At 35.5% G+C, this 25,123-nt stretch overlaps 3 protein-coding genes across 9 annotated transcripts in view; 1 reads left to right on the top strand and 2 right to left on the bottom strand.

Annotated features, from left to right (window-relative positions):
* Positions 1-5,280: 5,280 nt before the first annotated feature.
* LOC109111303 (cell wall protein DAN4-like) lies at positions 5,281-7,112 on the top strand. Its single transcript, XM_019124239.2, has 2 exons — positions 5,281-5,428; positions 6,337-7,112. The coding sequence occupies exons 1-2, from the start codon at positions 5,372-5,374 to the stop codon at positions 6,787-6,789; spliced, it is 510 nt and encodes a 169-aa protein (XP_018979784.1). The 5' UTR covers positions 5,281-5,371; the 3' UTR covers positions 6,790-7,112.
* A 1,313-nt stretch (positions 7,113-8,425) lies between these two features.
* LOC109045633 (annexin A2-like) lies at positions 8,426-13,632 on the bottom strand. 7 transcript variants are annotated; one of them, XM_042777152.1, is made up of 14 exons: positions 13,377-13,632; positions 13,249-13,283; positions 12,806-12,890; positions 12,508-12,610; positions 12,308-12,396; positions 12,003-12,116; positions 11,695-11,785; positions 10,947-11,026; positions 10,750-10,788; positions 10,295-10,385; positions 9,722-9,829; positions 9,548-9,603; positions 8,758-8,865; positions 8,426-8,621 (listed from the first exon to the last, which is right to left on the bottom strand). In XM_042777152.1, exons 3-14 carry the CDS (start codon positions 12,845-12,847, stop codon positions 8,460-8,462), a joined length of 1,083 nt encoding a protein of 360 aa, XP_042633086.1. In that variant the 5' UTR covers positions 12,848-12,890; positions 13,249-13,283; positions 13,377-13,632; the 3' UTR covers positions 8,426-8,459. The 7 variants fall into 7 exon arrangements, with proteins under 7 accessions (XP_042633086.1, XP_042633085.1, XP_042633088.1 ...); XM_042777151.1 differs by having other exon boundaries at positions 12,308-12,397; positions 12,509-12,610; positions 12,806-12,885; positions 13,377-13,630; XM_042777154.1 differs by lacking the exon at positions 13,249-13,283 and having other exon boundaries at positions 12,308-12,397; positions 12,509-12,610; positions 12,806-12,854; positions 13,377-13,631.
* A 702-nt stretch (positions 13,633-14,334) lies between these two features.
* LOC109045393 (serine-rich adhesin for platelets-like) overlaps positions 14,335-25,123 on the bottom strand; it is a 36,614-nt gene continuing 25,825 nt past the window's right edge. Inside the window, exons 7-22 of the mRNA XM_042777147.1 lie at positions 23,097-23,307; positions 22,423-22,562; positions 21,456-21,582; positions 21,322-21,357; positions 21,077-21,216; positions 20,767-20,893; positions 19,758-19,912; positions 19,475-19,601; positions 19,123-19,155; positions 18,612-18,724; positions 18,298-18,427; positions 18,015-18,154; positions 17,786-17,909; positions 17,505-17,663; positions 17,231-17,390; positions 14,335-15,229 (exon numbers count right to left, since the gene is read on the bottom strand). Coding sequence (XP_042633081.1) covers positions 15,141-15,229; positions 17,231-17,390; positions 17,505-17,663; positions 17,786-17,909; positions 18,015-18,154; positions 18,298-18,427; positions 18,612-18,724; positions 19,123-19,155; positions 19,475-19,601; positions 19,758-19,912; positions 20,767-20,893; positions 21,077-21,216; positions 21,322-21,357; positions 21,456-21,582; positions 22,423-22,562; positions 23,097-23,307 — 2,011 coding nt within the window. The 3' untranslated portion in view covers positions 14,335-15,140. The remainder of the gene's footprint in view (positions 15,230-17,230; positions 17,391-17,504; positions 17,664-17,785; positions 17,910-18,014; positions 18,155-18,297; positions 18,428-18,611; positions 18,725-19,122; positions 19,156-19,474; positions 19,602-19,757; positions 19,913-20,766; positions 20,894-21,076; positions 21,217-21,321; positions 21,358-21,455; positions 21,583-22,422; positions 22,563-23,096; positions 23,308-25,123) is intronic.

Raw genomic sequence — 25,123 nt, 5'->3', positions numbered from 1 at the left:
AAAGAGGAGGGGATGAATGATGTCACACATGTCACATGTCTGTGTGTCTGTGTATAATTACACTGACTGTACAGTCTTGTAATGTGGTTCTGTAAGCAAAAAGATTTACAATGGTAATCATCTCATTATTTCACATTTCAGAGCACCACAGAAAAACAATCTACGACCATACACAGCATTACCACTGCAACCACAGAAGAAACAACAGCAGCAACAGCAACAACAACAATAACACCAGCAACAACAACAATGACAAGAGCAGCAGCAGCAACAACAACAACAACAACAACAACAGCAACAACAGCAGCAGCAGCAACAACAACAACAACAACAACAGCAGCAACAACACCACCACCACCACCACCACAAACAACAGCAGCAACAGCAACAACAACAGCAACAACAGCAGCAGCAACAGCAACAACGACAGCAGCAACGACAGCAGCAACAACATCAGCAACACCACCAACAACAACAGCAACAACAGCAGCAGCAACAGCAGCAGCAACAACAACAGCAGCAGCAGCAACAACAGCAGCAGCAGCAACAACAGCAGCAGCAACAACAACAACAGCAACAACAACAACGACGACAACAGCAGCAATACCAACAACAACAGCAGCAACAGCAACAATAACAACAACAGCAGCAGCAGCAACAACAACAACAACAGCAGCAACAACAACGACGACAACAGCAGCAACAACAGCAGCAGCAACAGCAGCAGCAGCAACAACAGCAGCAGCAGCAACAACAACAACAGCAACAACAACAACGACAACAACAGCAGCAAGAACAACAACAACAATACCAGCAACAGCAACAACAACACCATCATCAGCAGCAGCAGCAACAACAACAACAACAGCAGCAGCAACAACAACAGCAGCAACACCAACAACAACAGCAGCAACAGCAACAGCAACAACAATAACAGCAACAGCAGCAGCAACAACAACAACAACAGCAGCAACAGCAACAATAACAACAACAACAGCAGCAACACCAACAACAACAGCAGGAAGCAGCAGCAACAAAAAAAGAGAAGAAGCAACAACAACTGGAGGAAGAAAAGCAAAGTCAGGAACAACAACTACAACAGCAGCAGCAACAACAAACCCAACTAGTAGTATGATTAAGAGCACACTGATAACCACAAATCGAATTCCCAGACTTAGCGCTTCATTCAGTCTACTGTTCCTGCCAGTGTCCATGTACCTGTGGTGGAAATGAGCAGTTGGCAATCTCTGGTGGTCTGGAAATATGATGAGTAACCATCTGAAATCAAAAGCCACTACAATCAGGAAAAATCATTTCGCTTGTTGATTTCCATTGTTATATATATGATAAAACATTTTGCTTTTCTTTCTTTTATTTTTAATTATGTTTTCACATAAACAAAATAATTGTGTGAAAACAAAAATGAATAAAGAGTTCATATTTTTTATTTTATAAGGACATAAAAGAACTCATTTCAATAGATACATAAACGTGACTGTATGTAAACAATTTCCACTTATACATAGACTTTTTGATTTGAATTTAAATGGTGCTGGTTTCATGCTCAAATCTTCTGTGGACTGGAGTTATAAACACTTGCTAATGACTTGAGTAATATGAAACTATTTGTCTCACAAATTGATCAAAACTGTAAGCGTCCGTACCCAGACATTTTCATGAAAGATGTATTATCTACATATAGTTCAACTTCCTTGGGGTGAAGGTCAGCACTGTCACAATACAGATTGCTTGGCAAAGGTAGAATTACATTACATGCTTCAAAAGAACAACAGGAGACTTTAATGATACAGCAATCTTTTATGCACTGTAACTACACTATGGGATACCAAAATGGACAGATTTACAGCAGAAATGTAATGTTTTATTAAAAGCATTTTTTTAGGAACTTACTAATAAAATGAGTGTCTTGTATTTATGTTCATTGTGTTTGTTTTACTTGATGAATCAGAAAGTCAGTTTTCAAGAGGTTGATATATATTTATTTCCTGTTTGGCACTTCATATCATAAAAGAAAATAATAAAATAAAAAAGATAAGATAAGATAAAATAAAAAATAAAATGAAATAAAATATAAAATATAAAATATAAAATATAATCTAACCCTAAAATGGACAGGTTTCCAGCAGAATTCTAATGTTTTATACACTGAACAAAATTATAAGCGCAGCACTTTTGTTTCTGCGCCTATTTTTCATGAGCTGAACTCAAAGATCTAAGGCTTTTTCTATGTGCACAAAAGACCTATTTCTCTCAAATATTGTTCACAAATATGTCTAAATCTGTTTTAGTGAGCACTTCTCCTTTGCCGAGATAATCCATCCACCTCACAAGTGTGGCATATCAAGATGCTGATTAGACAGCATGATTATTGCACAGGTGTGCCTTAGGCTGGCCACAATAAAAGGCCACTCTAAAATGTGCAGTTTTACTGTATTGGGGGGTCCGGGGGGTCCGAAAACCAGTCAGTATCTGGTGTGACCACCATTTGCCTCACGCCGTGCAACACATCTCCTTCACATAGAGTTGATCAGGTTGTTGACTGTGGCCTGTGGAATGTCGGTCCACTCCTCTTCAATGGCTGTGTGAAGTTGCTGGATATTGACAGGAACTGGAACACGTTGTCGTATACACTGATCCAGAGCATCCCAAACATGCTCAATGTTTGACATGTCCAGTGAGTATGCTGGCCATGCTGGAACTGGGATGTTTTTGGCTTCCAGGAATCGTGTACAGATCCTTGCAACATGAGGCCGTGCATAATCATGCTGCAACATGAGGTGATGGTCGTGATGGCACAACAATGGGCCTCAGGATCTCGTCACGGTATCTCTGTGCATTCAAAATGCCATCAATGAAATGCACCTGTGTTCGTTGTCCATAACATACGCCTGCCAATACCATAACCCCACCGCCACCATGGGCCACTCGATCCACAATGTTGACATCATCAAACAGTTCTCCCAACACCATACACGCTGTCTGCCCGGTGAAGTGAAAACCAGGATTCATCCATGAAGAGAACACCTCTCCAAAGTGCCAGATGCCATGGAATGTGTGCATTTGCCCACTCAAGTCGGTTACGACGACGAACTGCAGTCAGGTCGAGACCCTGATGAGGACGACAAGCATGCAGATGAGCTTCCTTGAGACGGTTTCTGACAGTTTGTACAGAAATTCTTTGGTTATACAAACCGATTGTTGCAGCAGCTGTTCAGGTGGCTGGTCTCAGATGATTTTGGAGGTGAAGATGCTGGATGTGGAGGTCCTGGGCTGATGTGGTTACACATGGTCTGTGGTTGTGAGGCCGGTTGGATGTACTGCCAAATTCTCTGAAACGCCTTTGGAGATGGATTATGGTAGAGAAATTAACAGTCAATTCATGGGCAACAGCTCTGGTGGACATTCCTGCAGTCAGCATGTCAATTGCACACTCCCTCAAAATTTGCGCCATCTGTGGCATTGTGCTGTGTGATAAAACTGCACATTTTAGAGTGGCCTTTTATTGTGGCCAGCCTAAGGCACACTTGTGCAAAAATCATGCTGTCTGATCAGCATTTTGATAAGCCACACCTGTGAGGTGGATGCATTATCTCGGCAAAGGAGAGGTGCTCAATAACACAGATTTAGACAGATTTATAAACATTATTTGAGAGAAATAGACCTTTTGTGTACATAGAAAAAGTCTTAGATCTTTGAGTTCAGCTCATGAAAAATGGGGGCAAAAACAAAAGTGTTGTGTTTATAATTTTGTTCAGTGTAAAAAGCATTTAAGGAACTTATTAACATATGTCTACTTACTAACTTATGTAAGGAACTTATCTGTACATTTCATTTGTTTTAAGGGATAAGTAGATCTCTTTTCTTTATATTAACTAAAGTCTCAGCATATCTTTTATAAATTGATAGGTTAAATATTAATAATGTGTTTAAAGATTTGATTTCAATGGTCCACTTTAGACATTCTTACGCAACTACATCAACTAACTCTCATAAAGGTATAAGTAGACTGTTAGGTTAGGATTAGAATAAGCCAACATGTACCTGTAAACGTACTTATAGTCAGTGGAATGTGTTGGGGGACCATCAAAATAAAGTATTAAGCAAAGACTGATTAAAACTGAAAGCCATATATATATATATATATATATATATATATATATAAATTAAAGATATATATATATATATATAAAATTATTATTATTATTATTATACATGCCATTCAGGCTTTATGCTTACAAGTGAAATAAAAAAAACAATGAATTTTCATGTGTCTCACACATACTGATAAAAAAAAAATGCATAGCCTGAATGCACTGCAAGTTGCTTTGAAATCATGTTAGCATGAAATCTGAATACCATTTTAAAAAATAACTGACAAAATACCTAATATGTTTTTTTTTATGACAAAATAAGACATTATAAAATTTTGATGTTCTGAAGCCCTTCAAACCCACCAGTGTGTACAGAAGCCTGTTTAGGGGCATCCATACACATTATCCTTTATTATAATAAATAAGTCAATCTTCAAATCAATGTGACCTACTGGCCATAGAGGAAACAAACAGTTTTGATGAGTAAAACAAATTGGGAAGAAGAAAAGCAGAAGCTGCTCTAAATCAAATGAACAGCATGTAATGCTAGGTAATAGAAGTTAATACAAGTCAGTCAACCTTTCCACTTGAGTTGTGAGTTTAAATGATGCCTTGATAATATAAGTGCATATCTTTATTGAAAGTATTATAGGATCCAAAGGTCACATGATCCAGAGGAACAAGGAAGCAAGAGGATATTTCCCAGAAATATAATTACATCCTTAAATCTGCTCTTAACACTTTGTGATAAAGTATTACTGGAAAATAGGTGAAAAAAAAAAAAAAAAACTCAGCATCAAAAATAGGTTAAATAATGAGAAAACTGGGAAACCACACTGGCATAAAATCAAGACATTCACATTTAAATGATCTTCTAACACAGTGAATCTAAATAAAAAAGAAGACATGTTACCATGAAATATGAGAGGCGAATAAGACAATAGCTTGGTTTCAGTTTACAGGAAAAAGTTGTAAATATCCATAAAATAGTAACATCATAAAATCAATAAAAGCTGGACACACACCCCAGAACAAATACCACCTTCATCCTGATCCAGGGATTGGCTGTTCGCCCTGAGTTTTCACTAATCCACACCTGTGTATGACCATGAGAACATGACATAATTACAGCTCATAGAACCTTATATAAGAGCAGAGGAGGGACACAGCCACATTGTGTGCACCTGTTGGCTTGGTCGCAGTTTGAAGCAAATTTCAATCTCTTTGGTATCATTTCTGATTACAGTTTTCTCTACATCATGAAGTGGATGATCATAAGATTCTGCATGTTGGCACTGCTGGTCTTCCAGGCTCAGGTAAATACACATACATCCATCAATAACCTGCATATTTTATATTCACACTCCACACAATGCTGACGTCTTACAATATTATCATAAGTTATTGAAATATGTGTGGGCAGGTAGTCTTGAATAGGCTAAGACGAGGTCAGACTCTGATAAGCTCTTTTCAAAGCTATATGAGAATGCAAATATTGAACTTTTTGGGATATAATAATAATATAATATACAGAAGAAATATTTTGTGTGGTTTCCCAGTAAAAAAAAAAAAAAAAAAGGACCTGTTTTTAGAGAATCTATTTTTGATTATTTTTATTTCTTGTTTTAACTAGAAATCTAACAAAACATAGTGAGATTTATGCTTAAAACAAGAAAGAAAAAAAAAACTTCTTTGTCAGTGGACTAAGAAAAATATACAGAAATAAAATCTTTCCTTTTTCTGTTGTTTCCCAGTAAAAATGTCTTTGCATCTTACTAAAAGAAAACAAAAAATATTTTACAAACAAAACTGTTAAAATAAGAATTATTATCAGAAAATCTGTCTTGAATTATTTGTGTTTCTTGTTTTAAGCAAAAAACTAACAAAACGTAGTGAGATTTATGATTGAAACAATGGAGTAAGTTGATGGAGTAATAAAATGACTTCTGTTCTGCTTCTCAAGTAAATGTATCATGTTTCAAATATATTCAGATGTTTTTACTGGATGACAAGAAAAACTATTAAGGACATGATTTCCCAAGTTATATTTACAACAATTATATTACAGTATTGAGAACAGTAATAGGGAAGGGGAAGTTTCACACCAATCAAATCTGAGGAACAAACACATCATTGTGCTTTATTTTTAACATTTAAAATTGGCAGTGGATAATAAGCTTTTTATTGTTTAATTTAATTAAGCTTTTTAATTGTTTCCTAAAAGACTAATGTGACAACGACTGTGACAACTGACTTGGCAACAACTGATAATACTTCAGTTGCAAGTACAAATACAACAACTGTAAAGACTTCAACTACAACTACAGCTCAAGTCACTGTTCCAACAATTGAAATTACTTTACCCATAACAACGAGCACAAATACTTCAAATACAACTCAAGCCACTGGGACGACTTTGCAGGAACGTGTGACAACTCCATCAGATCAGCCAACCACAACGCCTCCGTCTTCAGAGCCCAGCATGATTCAAACAACTAAATTTTCAAGTAGCATGACTGATATGACCACAATGATGAATTCCTCAATGCCAGTGAACGCCACCATGACAACAGTTGGACAGACTACAATTTGGACAACTACGTCGTCCAGCAACTCACTGACAGTTACAGTCATCAGCTATTTTCTATCCGTCCTGCTGTACATGATGTTGAATTGAGCATTATTTGATTCAGCCCTAGATTAAAGCTAAGCTGGACTGTTTTGCAAAGTACTGTATAATATAATATAAGTAGTATATAAAAGTATAGACTATATGTATATACTTTATAAATAACTGATGAGTATATAAATGACTATTACATTTACAGTAGCATAAGCCAAAACTGACCAACAGATAATAGTTTTATTGATTGAATGTTTGTTATGATTGCACCAACCTGCTTGATGCATCACAAATGAGGACTGAAAAGCACATATGATTTCAAATGAAAAATGCATAGTTTAAAATAATGTCTGAAATAAAGGGGGAAAAAATGTTGATTGCATGTGTCTCTTTCATAGCAAAGACTAGTGTAGATTTTCATTTTAATGTGACAGTAATGTATTTACTTTAGTAAGTGAGCCTTTTCTGGACTAAAATAGTTTAAGCAAAATCAATTTATTTTTACTCAGTTTATGATCTCATGACATACTGGGAAAACAAAGCAACAACCTACAAGATAAGAATGACAAATGACACAGTTGACTTCATGTTTCTGGGTCAATAAATTTAGTAGTCGGATACTGAAGAGGATTTTTTCCTAAAGTTTTCTATTTTAATATACATTAAAATGTCATTTATTTCTGCGATGCAAAGCTGAATTTTCATCAGCATCATTACTCCAGTCTTCAGCGTCATATGAGCCTTCAGAAATAATTCTAATATGTTGATTTATCATCAATATTTTTTTTGGAACCTGTGATACATTTTTCTGGATTAATTGATGAATAAAAGTTCAAAGAACAGCATTTATTTAAAATAGAAATCTTTTCTAACAATAAAAGTCTTAATTATCACTTTTGACTGACACCTAACTTTTTATTAATCACAAAAAAAATAATAATAAGCAGCAAAACTGTTTCCAATATTGATATTAAATAAGCATATCAGAATGATTTCTGAAGCATCATGTGACACTGAAGACTAGAGTAATGATGCTGAAAATTCAGCTTTGATCACAGCATTAAATTATATTTTAAAGTATATTAAAACAGAAAACCATTATTTTAAATTGCAATAATATTTCACAATAGGCCCTCTAGTTGCTTTTATATTTAAATGAAACTAGAGGGCCTATTGTGAAATATTATGGTAGAATAAGTTTGTTTCGTTTAACTATAAAGGCAACTAGAGGGCCTTTTACCCCATGACCTAGGTAGTTCACATATTGTTCCCTACTTCTTACCTAACTGTGTTTTGGGGTATTTTTGACCATAGCTGGTCTTTTCACAGGCCTTTTATGGGCCTCTAGCTCATAGAGCTAGGACTTTTACCCCCAAAACTATAATTCCCCTCAAAATATCCCCTCAAACAAAAGTTGTTTGTTCTGCTTAACCTTTAAAAACTCTTATGGGCAATAATTTAAATAAATAAACCAGAGATTTAAGTTGAACGCTATGAAAGACCATTCTTGCCACATAAGAAAAAAAGTCATGCTTTGGTCAATCATAATTATGATATAGAAGTCAATATATTGACATAAAAAGTGATGAAAATTATGAGAACAAAAGTCATAACTGACATTAAAAGTTGAAAATTATATTATTAAAACTGTATTGCCTTCCACAGGGATTCATAAAGGACAGTGCTGCAATTCTCAGTAAAATTTTATTAATTTATTTATTCATTCAGACACAAAGCTTTTCAGTAAAAAAAAAATGGATGGATTGTGCTTTCACTGTGTGCACGCAAATGTTTATCATTTGTATCATATACAGTACAGCACTTTTTCTAATCTTCTGCACGGCATATAGCCAACAAACCCTGCTGGAGTTCACCTTTGAACTGTTCTATTGAGAAAAAAAAAAAAAACAATAAAAAAATCATTATTTTGCTGGAATTAAAAATGATGGTGAAGACTGGTTTAAAGACGTGTGTCTGTGTGTGTGTGTGTGTGTGTGTGTGTGTGTGTGTGTGTGTGGAGACCTGTAAGGCCGTGTACAGAGAGGTTCCCGTTGATTGAAGGTATGCCACTCTAACTCTCAATAGATCCTCCTCACTGTGAGCCACCATCACACCCTGGACCACCGATGACTGCAGAGTACAGGACAGAGTATGTCAACAAATATCTTACTAGCTAATATATCACATATTAAACTAGCTGTTTCAAAGCAAAAAAAAAAAAAAAAAAAAGTATGTGGGCACCTGAGCATTATACAGTGTATAAACAAGTGATCTCAGTATTTGTGTAAAGCTGTATATTTGTTTTAAAGAACTTCCCGTTTTGCATTTGCATATGTTTTGCATGGATTCAGCAAGTTGTATTTTAGGGAATAACTTGCTATAAATTCTTTAAAATATTTTTTTTCACTGATACATACTGTAGCTGCCATCCAAGAAACGTAAGTTTATTCTATAATTGTAATTGTGTGCACACTTACACAACATTTTTCTATGATCATTGGGACTTCTGTTGTTTTTATGTTGAGCAAATTATATTTTCTATCCACTAACCTCAAACCAAACCTTCAAATTAACTTTTCTGTATTTTTTAGCTCATCATATAGGTGGTTTTAAGTTTTACTGTACTCTCTGATGGGACATTTGGGACCAAAAATGCTGACAAAACCTGATCATGCACAAGATCAAGTTTTAAAGTAAATAATTTAGGAATGGCATTAATAAATATTTGGCTTTTTGAAATGACATTTATAAAGATATAGATATAGATAGTTCTAAAATAAAAAAAAATAAAAAAAAAAAATCCCAATCTTACTTTCATAGTTTGGATCCGTTGTGCCAAGAATAGATACTGGTTCTTTAAACACTGCACTGATAAGAAAAAGAAAGAGTTGAATTGCAAATGCTTTGTGGATTTACATTAACTGATCATTACACATTGAGCACTCACACATTAATACATCCTCAAACACACATAAACCAGCTTTACCTAGTGTCTTTAAGCCCTTTTTGAGGTCTCCAGAGAGGATTCCTTTAAAATGTCCCTCTAAAGCATCCTCGACTGTCTGGCCTTTCTCAAACTCCAGTTCTTCCAGCACTGAAGTAGAAATAACATCACTGTTTACAGATATTTAAAATATTTGTTGTTGTCGGCCTTACAAATACCATACAAGAAGACTTAAATTGTACATATGGACATGTTCCAAGGATTTGTATGCATCGAATTAGTCAAAAATGTTACATAAGTAATTACAATACCCATACCAAATATACAGGAAACAACAACCTTTCCAAACACTAGGACTACAAGCAATGGCAGATATTAAACAGTAATAATGAAACGTTCTGACACATCTCATGCACAACAATTCCATCAAAAGTATAAGCTGTCAAATTTTGAAATACCTTAAAATATAAAATCCCTAGATTTAGGTTTGTAGACTAAAGATGTTATTTAGTGTCTTTATGAACAATGTTCTTAAGGAGAAGTTTTCCACATTTATCTTCTGAAGACATTTTCCAACAATTTTGTCCCTGAAATTATAGCTAGATCAGAACTCACCAGTTCTAAGATGGTCTGGGTTTCTTGTGGTGAGTAATTTGATCCAAATATCAGCTGCAGGTTTCTTGTTTTTCAGCTCCTCAGATAAAGACTGTAAAACAAAATGAAAATAAACTTATTCAATCACACAATTCAAACAGGTATATGAAATATGCATTTTATCTGAGGGGAATTAGAAAACTTTGGATATCTGTCATCCCTGTGATCTAACTGAGCTGAAATATCTACAATCTGAATACTATTCCAGAGGTCATCTAGAAGTCACTGTACAGTACTGGCCGTCGCAGTGCAACAGATCAAATAAAGCAAAGTCAACATCATAGGTTTTATAGTTAAATCTTTATCAGCTACATCTCTTAATATGACATGAAAGCAGTCATTTGAGAGAGAGCCAGAAATCTTTTAAAGGAACAATTCATCCTAAAATGACATATCTGTTATGAATGTGGACTCACTGCTATATCCTGGTCAATAATTCCTGGCCCAATCTCTTTCTGATAAAGGAGAGAGAGAAAAAACAGAGAGAATGAACACGATTACTCGCATAGCAAGAGATATTGACATTGTGATGATGTATCAACATAATAAAAAATGGTTTTGGTGGTAAATATTTAACAGTGAGATTCAGGACAGGAGGTACTACAGGTCTTACCTTCAACAACGCCACAATGAGCTTTGAAAAATCTCCACTGGTTTCACTTATCAAGTCTTTCTCCAAATCCCGCTTATACTCTGTTAAAGTGACAATGTTTGCAGTTAGCACTGTTATATATTTAATACTTATTGAATTAAATATTATTGTGATAAGATATACACTAGCGTTTAAATGTTTGGGGGTCAGTAAGATTTATTTTTGAAACAAATTAACACTTTTATTAAAAAAGGATGCATTAAATTGATTGAAAAATGACAGGAAAGACTTTTACATTGTAATCAAAAAAGTCCATTTCAAATAAACGTTTTTATTTTTAACTTTTTATTTATTAAAAAAAAATTAACAGACCCCAAAAATAGCAATGTAATTTACAGCATTTTTGTGTTGCTTTACAGTGAGAAATCTGCAGTAATCAATAAGTAATTTGTGTCATATATGAACACAATTCTGTGTAAATATTTAGTGCTCATGTTGATTGATCATCATACCAAAAACTTTTTTTAATTTTTTTTATTAGTAATATTTTTTTTTAGACAGTGGCATAATTGGTTTGAGGCCAACTGGCATAACAGCTTTTTAACTCTATGACAATATGCAATGCTTTAATTCACTAAGAGTAGGGTTAAAAGTTAGACGTTTTACACACACACACACACAAAAAAAAAAAAACCAAGAGGCTTTTAATTGCATTCATTAAATTAAAAGGTTCAACATTTTTACATTTTGAAAATAATTCCTAAAGCACCTTGATTGTATGCAGCCCTGATGTCTGAGAGCTGCTGTGGTGTCCTTGTGCACAAAATCTCTAAAAGGGTTTCTTCATCTGTACCAGCCCCCTGAAAACACAAAAAATTAATACAATCTGAGTGGATGTCGATCTATAGTTAAAGGCACGCTGATAATCACACACACACACACACACACACACACACACACACACACACACACACACACACACACACACACACACACACACACACACACACACACACACACACACTCATGTAACTGCATACTCAAAGACTAGCACTATACTAGTGATTAATGCCAAACCTCCATGGCTTTGCGTAAGCGATGGGCCTCAAACTGCTCTGGTATCATCATCAGTCCAAGTATCAGAGACTGCAGATCACCGGAAAGAACCTTCTTCAGACTTGCGTCCAATTCCTGTAACACACACACACACATTAGAAATTGTATTACCCTTGTGGGACATTTGGTCACTATACTAATGTATTATATGACCTAGTCACTTCTTATAGTATTTGGCTTCTAAAAAACACAACCCCCCCCCCCCCCCCCCACACACACACAGACTGACTAGCTTGTGATGATTTGGAGATTTGTTTCTGACTTACTTTTTGTGAGAAATTCTTGTAGACCTGGGCAAGAGATCGTCTCTGAGCATTACTGCGATTGGTCAGTATTCTCACAATGGTGCTCACATCGAACAAAAAGTTATGGTAGTTTGAAATTAAAACAATTAAATATGATAGAATACTAGCAGATTGAATTTTACTACCACAATCATGCCTCATGAGTATTCATATAACTGTACCTTTCTTCTCCAGTGCAGTGTGAAGGACTGTAGCATCTCTCTCGGGACGGAAATTTGGGAAAGGCCGAACAGACCCCAGGGTGCCCCACCACATGGCTTTAGACTGTGGGATGATAAAAAATATAGGCAATGTAAAGAGGAGGATGGAGATTGTAGAAGAAAAGAATCCTGATGTAAAAGTAAAATGGTATTGAGAAGATGATTCGAAGAAGAAACAGGAGATTTAGTGACAAACAATGGGACTGAAGTACTACACAAAAAGTGATGCAGAGAAAAATGTACAGATGCAAACATTCACCGTAAGTGGAGATGTTTCCTGTGAGTTAGCTTCTATCTCCATGGCACCCCTTGTCAATGTACAAGGAAGTTATGCACAAGCTGCACTGAGAAAAATTTTTTTGTAGAAACAATTTTCTCTAGTAAATTTCACTATTACTTTTAAAGAAATGGCAAGTAACAATGAATTATACATTATATTTTAAGTAGAAAGACTGAAAAAGTATTTTATTGTAAAATGTACTCCAGTAATCTTTTTTTATTTACAACTCATTTCATGAGAAATCATTTTTACAGTGTATATGGGGAGAAAAAAAAACATTAACAAAAATAATGAAAACCCCACACCCCCTGAGAGAGCACTGATCTTCAAATATATTGTAAATAAATAAATTCCTTAATTTTTTAAGCAAAAATAGACAAATTAATAAACAAAGAAATCAACTTCATTCTCACTTAACATATCTGTTCAAATTAAATTCAAATCAGCTATGATCCTTCTGACAAAAAGAGGAAAGCAAATAGTGGAAAAAGGTTTAACTAACTTAAAAAGAGGACTCGGATAGTGATGATGATTATTTAAGGTGGTTTACCTATACTGAAGACTCAGAATGAGAGTGTCTGTGAGATTTCAGTCTCAGGTGAGATCGAGTTTCAGCTTTTTTGGTGACTCCTGATCTGCCCTCTCTCAAACTTAATAAAGCAAGATGAAAACTCAAGCTTTTAAATCACTGTTGAGAAATAAATAGCATCCATACGCCGCATTTCAGGCTCGTCTGCTGCAAGAAGCACAAAATGTCTCAATGTCTCAAACCAAACAAGCTCTCAATGCCTTAGATCAGATCAGATCAGATCAGCTCAGATATCCCATGGGTGTAACCTTGAGACTACACACAAGAACTTAAAAAAAAAAAAAAACTGCTTAACTGGAACACTCAGTTGACTAGATTCCTCCCCAAAACAACATTTCTGAATTAAAGATACTTTGAAAGAGAATTCTCGAACACGTTTTAATGTACATTTAAACGATTTGATGTCAGTTATTTGCTAAGCTGCATAAAACAGGTTGTAATTTGAGAAATGTGTGAAGGTGTTGTTAATGTCAACAAAGATGTTAGTGGAGCTGAACTTGCATGTGACTGTGCCCATAAACACAAGTCAAATGTTGAAAATATCACAAGAATTTACCTACAACTGAAAGAACAACATCATCAGGTGTGACGTTTGATTTGTAGACCTGAACAAACAAAATAGCATAAACATGCATTTGCATACTTGTCATTCATCAGCAGCCGTTATCAGACATCTTTACACACGTAGCAAACATGCTGCTCTTGACCTCGCAGCTCCAGTCAGGTCACTGCTCGAGTCTCACTGATCGTATCTGATCTCAGCAGTCTGGCAGTACATGTTTCCTAAACCAAGTTAAACGGAATAAAACGAATAAACAAGCACTACTGGATATGTATGCCAATACTGTACAAGATGTTCTTGAAGAACCGTTCTAAGAAATTAACACAAATAATAAAACATAAGTGAAAATTTTATGAATTCAGAATTTTTTTTTAATGTTTTATTACAAAAGTAAAACCACTCCCTGTTACATAATATTTTACATTGTACTTTGAAAATAACATTTATACATAATAAAGTTTTCCTAACCATGGCAACTTTATATTGACTGACATAAGCACACTTTTTGGTATTAAAAACAACAGAACAGACGGAAATCTGCCAGTATTCACATCGGTAGCATTTGCAATGACTATAAACTAATCGCAGACATTGATATTAAAGTATACCCAATATGTCAAATAAATGTTTAGACAAAACAACATTAGCTTGTAAACAAATAAAATGAGCAGAAATGAAAGAATCCTTGGAAAGTTGCCAGATTCATATGCAATGATGACATTCACACGTGATGCATAGGGAAACAGGAAAAAAAAAAAAGTTTTTAAGTGACTTAACCACCAGCACCATCAACAGTGTGTAAATGACCTGTAGGTTATATGTTTTATTCAAACTACAGTATGTGCAAATAAGACACATCATAGGTGAGAGCTTTATATTCCACAATCAAGAAAACTAGCATGCTGGATGATATTTGACCTCTGCTTCTCTCTCATTTTTAAATGGCAATACATTAGCTATGATTCATTTTACCTATTATACAGTCTCTACTGACAGGAGAACCTTTCCCCGCCCAACATCTTCTGATTGTATGTAAGGATGATTCACTGGTGCCCTCAAAGTGTCAAATGTCAGTTCACAGATAGTGTTTGCATTGTTGGGGCAGGAGAAGTGGGTGGAGTCAAAAGGAGAGGGGGGTCAGATGAAGAAGAGAGTGGGCGGGATTAAACAAACTCCAGCTCCCACTGTTGAGTGGCATGTTCCTCATTCTCTTCTCGAATCACTAAATGTTGTTTGTCGTATGTCTTACCCCCTGTAAAAAAAAGAAAAAAAAGAGAGAAATTAGATTTCCTGGAGAATGTTTTTAGTGTTGCCAAAATCTAAATTTTAGGTCGAAACCCATATATTAATAAAGAAATTGAGATATTTTATATTTATAAGAGAAAGTATACACTACCATTCAAAAGTTTGGGGTTGGTAAGATTTTTAAATACTTTTTAAAGAACTTCTGTATGATCATAGAAGCTGCATTTATTTGATCAAAAAAACACAGTAAAAACAGTAATACTGTGAAATATTATTACGATTTAAAATAACTGTTTTCTATTTTAATATATTTTAAAATGTCATTTATTCCTGTGATGTCACATGATCCTGCAGAAATAATTTTAATACGCTGCTCAAGAAACTTTTCTTATTATTATCAATGTTGAAAACAGCTGCGTAATGCTTTTAACAGTGCTGCTTCATATTTCTGTTGAAACTGTAATTGTGATGAACAGAAAGTTAAAAAAGCAGCTTTTATGAGAAGGGTCTGGCTGCAGACTTGCACTTGCACTACTTGCACTCTCAGACTTGCACTCTCAGACACTTGTGCTTCCGCTAGCAACGTCACTTGCAGTCTTTTTTTTTTATTTTGTTCTATTTATTGATAACTTTCTGTTTGAATCTCTCAACATTTTACAACAGTAGCCAGGTGGTGAAGACTATTAAAAAAGAAACTAAATTACAATGTCACTTGCAATCGCCACTTGCACTCTCCGCTACCTGTGATGTCACTTGCAATCAACACAAATTGTCATGTTGCCAATGGAGACAAGACGCTGTGGTGGTGATTAAACGATTAAAACTAAATTAGTAGGCCTACTACTATAACGTACAGGGTCCTGCAAGAAAAAGATTGTACAGGGTAATGCGTTTCAATTGTAAGATTGAATATTAACGCAATGCACAAAGTCTTTCACTAAGCGTTTTCCTCCTGTAGAAAAAACAAACACTTAATATGGCATAATGTATTAAGATACATTAAGTTCAATTAAAAGACCAAATTCGATATATAGTTATTATTTAATGTACTACAAGGCAGGCAGATGGCTATGAAGACAATGCGCAAACTTTGTCCTCCCATACAGCAAACGCTTAATGTGGCCTAACAACAGACCAAGATGATAAAGACAATTCAGTAGGCCTAGCCTATATGTCTTGTTGTTGACTCAATGTATATAGAGACCAGCAAATATGAACGTGCATTATGAAATGCATTAAGTGATTTTAAAAGGATCAGCTCCGTGCAGGCAAGCAGGCGAGTACAGAACGCAGTGCGTTAAATCGTACATTAAATGTTTTCCTCCTATAGAAAATCATTATAAATAAAACACATAATGTAGCTTAATGGACAAAGACAGTGATATAAACGAGTTGTAGACAGTTTATTCTACATGGAAAAATGCTTAACGCGAAACTTTGCATGTTGTGTTTATTCTGGACTCACCTGCTTGCCTGTACATATTAGTTATGTATTTTAATAATGCAGAGAAGCATATTGAGTTTGGCCTTTATCATCTTAGTCCATTATGCCACATTTTGCAGTATGTGAGGAAAATACTATATACATATTCATTATATTAATGAACTGTATATTTAATTTGATATTTTAATAGCATCTTAATACATTAAGCCATGTTAAGTGTTTGTTTTTTTCTACAGGAGGAAAACGCTTAGCGAGAGACTTTGCACAAGCGTTCATATTCTGGTGTTCTGGCCACGGATTTGCCGGTCTTGTCTTTTTCTTGCAGGACCCTGTAATTTAGATGAAGTATGGCACGCCACTGCTGTGTTGATGCCAACTACCCTTACTTTTTTTAATTCTAAACAAAAATTCTGTCTTTAATACATTAATAGGAATAGAAATAAAATAATACTTTTCATAATAAATAGTAAATAAATTGCCATATAATAAATAATAAAATAAATAGGTACAATATACAGTAATAAATCTTGTACTTTGTACATAAAGCACCAAACCATATCTTACCTTTGATATCCAGCACCATTCCTGGGAAGGTGACACTGGAAATTGTGCCGCTGACCTGAGCGCTCCATGTCTGCACTGGCACACGCGTTTCAGTCCACAGCACCACCTTAGCACCTGACTCCACATTACCCATCACCTGCAGACTCGTGGTTCGAGCCAGCTGACAAAAAGAGAGCATACGTTAAAAAAATCTGAGAGGGGGTGACTTGAAGACATTGTAAACAACGAATAACTATACATGCATTATTCACCAACATCATGGTGTGCAAAGCACCTTGTTTTTGATGAGCCCGTCCTGATAAAGCCAAATATCACTCATTCCCTCCACCTGCTCTGTGACGACCACGCGGCCTGTCTTCATGTCCTCAACACCACCCTGCACTGATATGTAGTGTCCCGTCTCTTTATTTTTGATGCGGAACAGTCTTTGTTTCTATAGGGATATAAACACTCAATTAAAAAATGGACATACTAAAATGATATGAAATACATAAGAAATACTCTGTTTTCTAGTTATCTTGTGTAAATAATTGGTCATGTGAAGGTGATACTAACTTGTCTGACTGGATACAAGGAGCCGATACAGGACAGAGAGCTGAATTTATTCCAGTTTGTGATTTCAATGGGCTCCAAAAGGAACTGGCGCCCCCTGTAGTTACTATGTTCACATAACACCCAACTGCAAATAGATTGATGTGGTTTTAACATACATATGTTAAAAATCTCATACAAAATAGACATGAAACCTCAGATGTACTAATAATAAGCAGCACTGCAAACTTACCAGCCACTGTTGACCCTAACAGAGAGGAAATGTGCATTAAATCCCTCCTCCCACATGTTGTATATCTGTGTGTCAACTGTGACCTCCCGACCTTCAAAGCACTCCAGTCCAAAGAGCGAGATTGACGGCACCGAAAAGGTCTGAGAGAGAGAACAAATGGGCAAAAAAAGAGAACTACATGTAGTTAAATGTATCGTATACAGATTTCTCATTGGATCATGGCTCGGATCATCTGATCACCTCCTTTCCAGAAACATATTAAGAAAGCAGAGTTTCTGCTCACCATTGGAACTGCTTTGACAGAGCGAATGCTGGAGTCAGCTGGGATGCCCATGCTGGTCATGTTGGGATAATCTCCTTCAGACAAAACATACATGTTTCCTGTGAACTTCTCTCCTCCATATAGCACCCAACTGAAATGAACAGAGGTATACAAATTCAGAGTGTCAAAATCTGAAAGAAACATATTATCATGAATATAGTCAATGGTAATGCATGTTGAATCTAATGTTTACATTTGTATGTGTCTACATGCATTATGGGGCCACTGTATACATTCATTGAAACATTTGTCCTACCCTAAATTTTCTCACTAACCTTCCTCCCACCACCCTGCAGGACTTGACACTTAGACTTTCAGGCAAACAGCCCTGGTTCTGATGACACACCCTACATGTGCCCTGGAAATCCAGCTCTGAGTAGAGCAGCACCTGCAGCAAAGGGAAAGAGAAGACAAATGTTTCATTAAATGCAGTGTGTTAATGATGAAGATTTCCTTTACATACTACTGTTCAAAAGTTTTAACACTGTTAAATATGATTTCTATTTCAAATAAATGCAGTTTTTCACTGTTTCCACAAAAATATTCAGCGGGACAACTGTTCAAAATTATTAATAATAATGTTTCTTGAGCACCAAATCAGCATATTAGAATAATTTCTGAAAAAGCATGCGACACTGAAGACTGGAGTAATGATGCTGAAAATTCAGCTCTTCCACCAAAGGAATAAATTACATTTAGAGAAAAGTTGTAATAATATTTCACAATCTTGCTGTTTTTACTGTATTTTTGATCAAATAAATGCAGCCTCAGTGAGACTCAGCTCACCTCATTTCTGAAGCTGGGTCCTTCACTAGGTGCCTGAAATACACAAGAACAACCTTATTAATGAAATCAAGGACAGAATATTAAGTGGAGATTCATAGGGGAATTCATGGCTATGAAATAATTAATGTCAATGAAATACTTTAATACCTTTTCAGCACATTTAACATCTAGTTGAAGTGGATTGCAAGTATTTACAATGTTAACTAAAGTAACTGTTTAGAGATTGTGCCTCTCAAAGTTCTCTAATATCTACTCTTTATGCAAAGCATTTTCAACCACACACAATTTGAGTGAACAGTTCTCGCACAGTGTTTGGATTTGATTAATGAATAATAAATTGCCTCTGACTTACTGTGAGGATGGGCTGTAAGGAGCAGATACGGTTGTTTACAGAGCCCCAGTCTTCACAGCTGTTGTAGAAGCCTTTTTCCAAGACATACTGGTTACCTGAGAAATCCACATGAGAGTAGGCCACCCATCTGAGGAAAGAAAGAAAAATCAGTTCACATACTTACTAAAACATGGCTCAGTCTACCAGACTGCAATAAGACAATAACTATCAGATAATGTATGCGGAAGAGCTTTATAGTCACTCAAACATTGCTACATCAAAAGATGGAGGGATCAGAACATACGCTCCACTCAGCACGTGGATGGAGCGGGTGTTGATGCCGAACCCAAACAGCTCCACATCTGGGACAGTTTCTGCCACCTCAAATGTGGGCTCTTCATTCTCCACATTCTCCTCTTCAGGCATCCCATATAACACCAGCAGGGGCTCAGATAGGTCCTACAGGAAGCAGATTTTACAGTCCAAAAATGAATACTAATAATTTTGAACATTTATTTTCATTTATTTTCAATTTTCATTTACAATTACAAGTTTTAATGATGAAGTGCACTAAACACTAAAATGTTGTGCAAGCTACACTTCATTGTCACCAAGACAATGTCTTGTGTGTGTGTTTCTGATTCTGAAATTAATAAATAAATGTGTGTATTATTTATTGTATTAATGTAATAAATTGTATTAATATTTCCATTTGTAAAACAGATTTATATGTATTTATAGCTAGTCACAGAAATTCTATTAAAAACTATTAAAATATGTATTATATTATTGCTATTATTATTAGTAGTTATATTTTCTATATTTTTAAAAATATTTTTTAGTACAGATATTACCATACCATTATAGTTATCAAAGAAATTCTATTTAAAATATAATTTTAAAACATGTATTGTATTACTGTTATTATTATTATTATTAGTATATTAACATAATAATATATATTAACATTTTCCATAATTTTCAGTATAAATATTTACATGTACTGTAGTTATCACTACTCACAGAAATTCTATTTAATATATTTTAAAATGTATTATATTATTGTTATTATTAATATTATTATTTGTAGTAGTAGTAGTAGTAGTATTAGTACATTAAATAAAATATTAATATCTTCAATATTTTTAATTATATTATTGTTATTATTAATTGTATTATTATTATTAACACCAGAGTATAGACATTTTTTATAAATAACATTTTATTGAAACTAAATGGTATGAATCTTGGTAAGATTTTATCATATACAAAAAAAAAATAAAACAGTAAAATCTATTTTGTGTTTGTCTTACAGCTTGGATGACTCGGACTGAGCGCAGCTCTGAGTTTACTCCTCCCCACACCCGCCAGTCATGGTACTCTCCCTCCTCCAGAAGATACTGGTGACCCCGGAAGCCCTCCTTCTCATAGCCCACCCAGCTACAAAATAGATGGAGTAAGTCAAGCACAAGAGAGAAAGCAATACAACAAAATAAGTAGATAATGTCCTGTATACTGTGTAGTAAATATGTCTTTCTATTTACTACATATTTACTGTGTAGTAAATATGTTCTTGCTCTTTTCCCCACTTCATTCCCAATCAAACACACTTTCACCACTCACCAGCCTCCAATAACCTTAATGGATCCTGCACTGAACATAAACAGTGATTGTTGCTTGTCCACTCTTGACAGGAAATCTCTCATGCTGGTGTAGATTTCTCTGCTTTTGCCAGTGAAATATGGCTTTTCATAGAGCACAATCTGTTAAAAGCAAATGATATCAAACATGAATCATCCTTGATCCTGTAAACAACACAAATTACATGACTGCTTAATTACATGGTAGCTGATGAACTCAACACTTACTTTTGGCTCAAAGAGGTTCTCCACTCTAGGTTCCCCCTATGAAAAACATTTATTTAATATATAAATGATTAATTACTGGTATGCTGTGGAATCACTGATCAAAAAGGACAGCAGACTGAGGAGGAGACACTTACTATTTTAAGCGGATGGAGGGAGCCAACGTATGGATGTGTGACGCCCCAGGCGGCTGGGGTGGAGAATCCCCCGACTTCAAGCACTCGTGGGACTCCCTGAAAGAAGGGCTCTGCAAACACCAACCATCTGGAGGAAATCAAACACATGATGTTAACAAATAAACACTATGATCAAGCTCGAATGGAATATATGCAAGCAAATAAGTATTCTGCAGATTTTCACCCAAAATCAACCCATTCTCACTCCCAATTCGTAACATATAACCCAACTCCTACCCCTAAACCTAACTATTTGCCAATATAAAACACAGTATATAACAGGCAGATACAACTACAGTCACAAGTATTAATATTCTTCGGAGGCTGATTTGTGAGAGGAATAGACGCGATCACCATCTCCATCTGCTGTAAAGCTCAGATCCTATGTTGCAGTCTGTGAACAAATTCAAAAACTGCCGCCAGAAGAAGCATTATGTCATCTTTGGTTGTGAAATGACATTGGTTCTTGTGTGTGTTGTGACCGATTGCATCATGCTAATGTTCAGGAGTATCTTCTTCAATGAGACGTGAGCGCTTTAAGGGAGTGGGATCATTTTCAGCTATTTAAACTTTATGATTTAAACTGTTCTCCGCATAAAGATATCGTATGGCTTCAGAAGACTTGGAATGCAACACGACTTGTTTGTAATACTTTTATAAAGCTTTTTTATGGCCAGTTTTTGCAATAAATACCTGTGACTGTACTTTTATTTGCCTGTTACATGTTTTATATTGTTCAGAAGTGGGTAGGTTTAGGGTAGGAGTGTGGTTAGGTGCTCCAAAATATCTATAAAAGTATAAATTCATATAAAATGATTTCTATTTTTGCAAAGGCATGCAAACCATTAAATGTGTCTTGATCTGGCACATAAAGCAAACAGCTGAAAGGTCAGGAAGAGTTTTGGAATAAGCTGCACTGATCACTCACAGTCCAGCGTTGATGATGATTGAATTTGCTTTGACTGGGAAGCCAAATATTCTGGAGTCTTCTGAGGTGTCTCTGAATGTGACCTTCTTGCCTTCTGCATTTTCTTCTGGGAAAAGGCTGATTTCAGGAACGCTGTAATCCTGAAAAGGTAAAAAATACTGAGCATTGAGAAAAAAAAAACCTTCTGCAAGTGTGAGTTCCTAAAAAGTCAACATACTGGCACAATTTTGTTTCAGGACACAAGGTGGCGCACCAATTAATCTTCTATTATGGTCTTTGCATAGTCTTCTAAGAGTTTATACTTTGTTTCTCTAGTGTTATTATTATATTTACTTATTTTATTATTAGGCCGAGACCCTGTTTTAATTGTTTCGTTGTGCTGATTTTTATATTCTCTTACTATTTTTAAATTTTTGTACAGCACTTTGGTCAGCCGTGTGGCTGTTTTATATGTGCTATATAAATAAATTTAAACTTGACTTGAGCCTTTCATAAGATAGCTACGATGTGACACTACATTTCAGTGAAACCAAAACATGATCCCATCCATCCGAGACACATTTACAAAACAAATCTAAAACAATCACGCCTCTTATGATAAGAATGTCTATGAACTTGAATTTCAGCTAACAAAGAGATGACAAAAAACTACAGCAAAAACAAGTCTGACATACTCTCACTGCTCGCCGTATGGATCCGATGACGAAATTCCTCTTTAGCCGAGGCTTGGCCTCATGGTCCTCTTCCCCATGATCCTGCATTGTTCCATTCTGCTGATCAAGCACTTCTTCATCTGGTGGTCCAAATAGATTTGTCAGCTCGATGTCCCCCTCGTCCAGAGCGATCTTTTCCCCTTTGAATTCTGGCTTCTCATACAACACCCAACTTTGAAAGACAAAAGAGAGGACATAATATGAGGAACAGAACATTCAACTTTCTATTCATCACAGAATCCTGAAAAAGTGTTAAGGTTCCCCCAAATTATGAAGCAGTACAGCTGTTTTCAACATTGATTGTATTAATAAATATTTCTTGGCCACCAAATCAGCATATTAGAATGATTTCTGAAGGATCATATGGCACCAAAGACTGTAGTAAAGGCTGATAAAAATTCAGCTTTGCCATCATAGAAATTAATTACATTTTAAAATATATTAAAATAAAAAAGAGCTATTTAAAACTGTAATATCTCACATTATTGTTGTTTTTATCAAATAAATGCAGCCTTAATAAGCATAAATTCTTTTAAAGATATAAATAAATCTTTGCTACCCACACATACCACAATTTATGACCCTTTTTTGAAATACTTTAGCATAGCAGCTATTACTCTACTTCACTTCTACTTGAAGCACACTGATGCAAGGGTTTGACACTTGATGGAGAAAAGCCATGTATGTAATGACATCCTTTGGCAAACTACAATACAGCTGACTTTGCCCAATCGCTCAGATAAATTACGAGGGCAAACATGAAGTTGCTTATGCATAAACATAAATCAGCCAATTCTCTTTGAGCAAAGGGAGTGACAATGATACAGATGATACAGTGGATTTTAGGTGTTCCTATTAGTATAAAATGTATAATTCCAAAACAGCAATTAGAAAAGGCTACATTTATGTGTATCTGCAGTTAATGACATTTTGCAGTGATTGCAGTGAGAGTTTCATTGCTGGGAGACAGGGAGAGTCTGCATGTTAAGACTGATGTGGTATGTGTCTGATTCCCTTCACTAGCTGATCTGACTAAGCTATTTAGTGTGCATTAATATTTACTCCTATATTTTTACTGTCTTGTGTCAGTTAAAGGGGTCATATGAGGCGATTTCAAGTTTTCCTTTCTCTTTGGAGTGTTACAAGCTGTTTGTGAATATATAAGATCCCTAAAGTTGCAAAGACTAAAGTCTCAAACCCAACGAGATATTCTTTAAAAAAGTTAATACTTGTCGTTGTGAAAGCGAAGCTACTTTGTTTCGTTTTCTAAAAGAGGACACAACCAGAAATCAGTGGTTAAGTTGTATTTACAACACTGTTGCAGAACAGTTCAACCCAAATATTTAGATGTGTGCAATGCATTTTATGGAGGACTGTTTCCTGATCCTGGGAGGGAAGACTACAATGCCAGCGCTTCTGACTCACAGTCTGTAAGTATGTTTACATATGATTTGCCACTGATGATTCAAACACGAGTTTTAAGCAGTGTAGAGCAGTGGTTCTCAATTCCAGTCCTTGCGCCCCCCTGCTCTGCACATTTTGTATGTTTCTCTCATTGCTTCAGACATTTGTTCTATTCGAACATAAGTGCCCTGTGAAGTGGACATCACAGGATATTCCGCCATGATTCCAGTTTAAGGCGAATGTATATGTTCCATTTAAAGTGCAATGAAGTGTGCGAGACATGAATTTAAATTGTATTTATTTACAGCGGTATATGATGTCACACTTGTCCGTGTGTGAAGACATTGCGCAGCGCAAATCTGTGAATTAATGTTCCGAAGTGAGGTAAACTTCAACAGATTTCCCCTGCTCAGGGAGCAATAAACACTGTGTTGGGACCATGTCAATGTGTAAATAGTTAATGCAGTTAGTTCACTTATATCACTTCTATTTTATGTGTTTGTTTGGTTTAGGTGAGAGAGACATGCAAAATATGCAGAGCTGTGGGGGCGCGAGGACTGGAATTGAGAACTGCTGGTGTAGAG

This window comes from Cyprinus carpio, chromosome A19 (assembly GCF_018340385.1).
Source record: "Cyprinus carpio isolate SPL01 chromosome A19, ASM1834038v1, whole genome shotgun sequence".
NCBI lineage: Eukaryota > Metazoa > Chordata > Actinopteri > Cypriniformes > Cyprinidae > Cyprinus > Cyprinus carpio.
The sequence above is the reverse complement of the archived record's forward strand: the minus strand, read 5'-3'. Positions and strand labels throughout refer to the sequence as shown.

What these genes read in the sequence shown, in the direction of transcription:
- LOC109111303 (XM_019124239.2), top strand. Translation starts at nt 5,372, where the DNA reads ATGAAGTGGATGATCATAAGATTCTGCATGTTGGCACTGCTGGTCTTC. An exon ending in TGCTGGTCTTCCAGGCTCAG is followed by an intron (nt 5,429 to 6,336) that starts GTAAATACACAT and finishes GTTTCCTAAAAG; the next exon opens with ACTAATGTGACAACGACTGT.
- LOC109045633 (XM_042777152.1), bottom strand. Translation starts at nt 12,847, where the DNA reads ATGGAGATAGAAGCTAACTCACAGGAAACATCTCCACTTACG. An exon ending in CACTGCACTGGAGAAGAAAG is followed by an intron (nt 12,397 to 12,507) that starts GTACAGTTATAT and finishes ACTTTTTGTTCG; the next exon opens with ATGTGAGCACCATTGTGAGA. An exon ending in TCATTGTGGCGTTGTTGAAG is followed by an intron (nt 10,789 to 10,946) that starts GTAAGACCTGTA and finishes CTCCTTTATCAG; the next exon opens with AAAGAGATTGGGCCAGGAAT.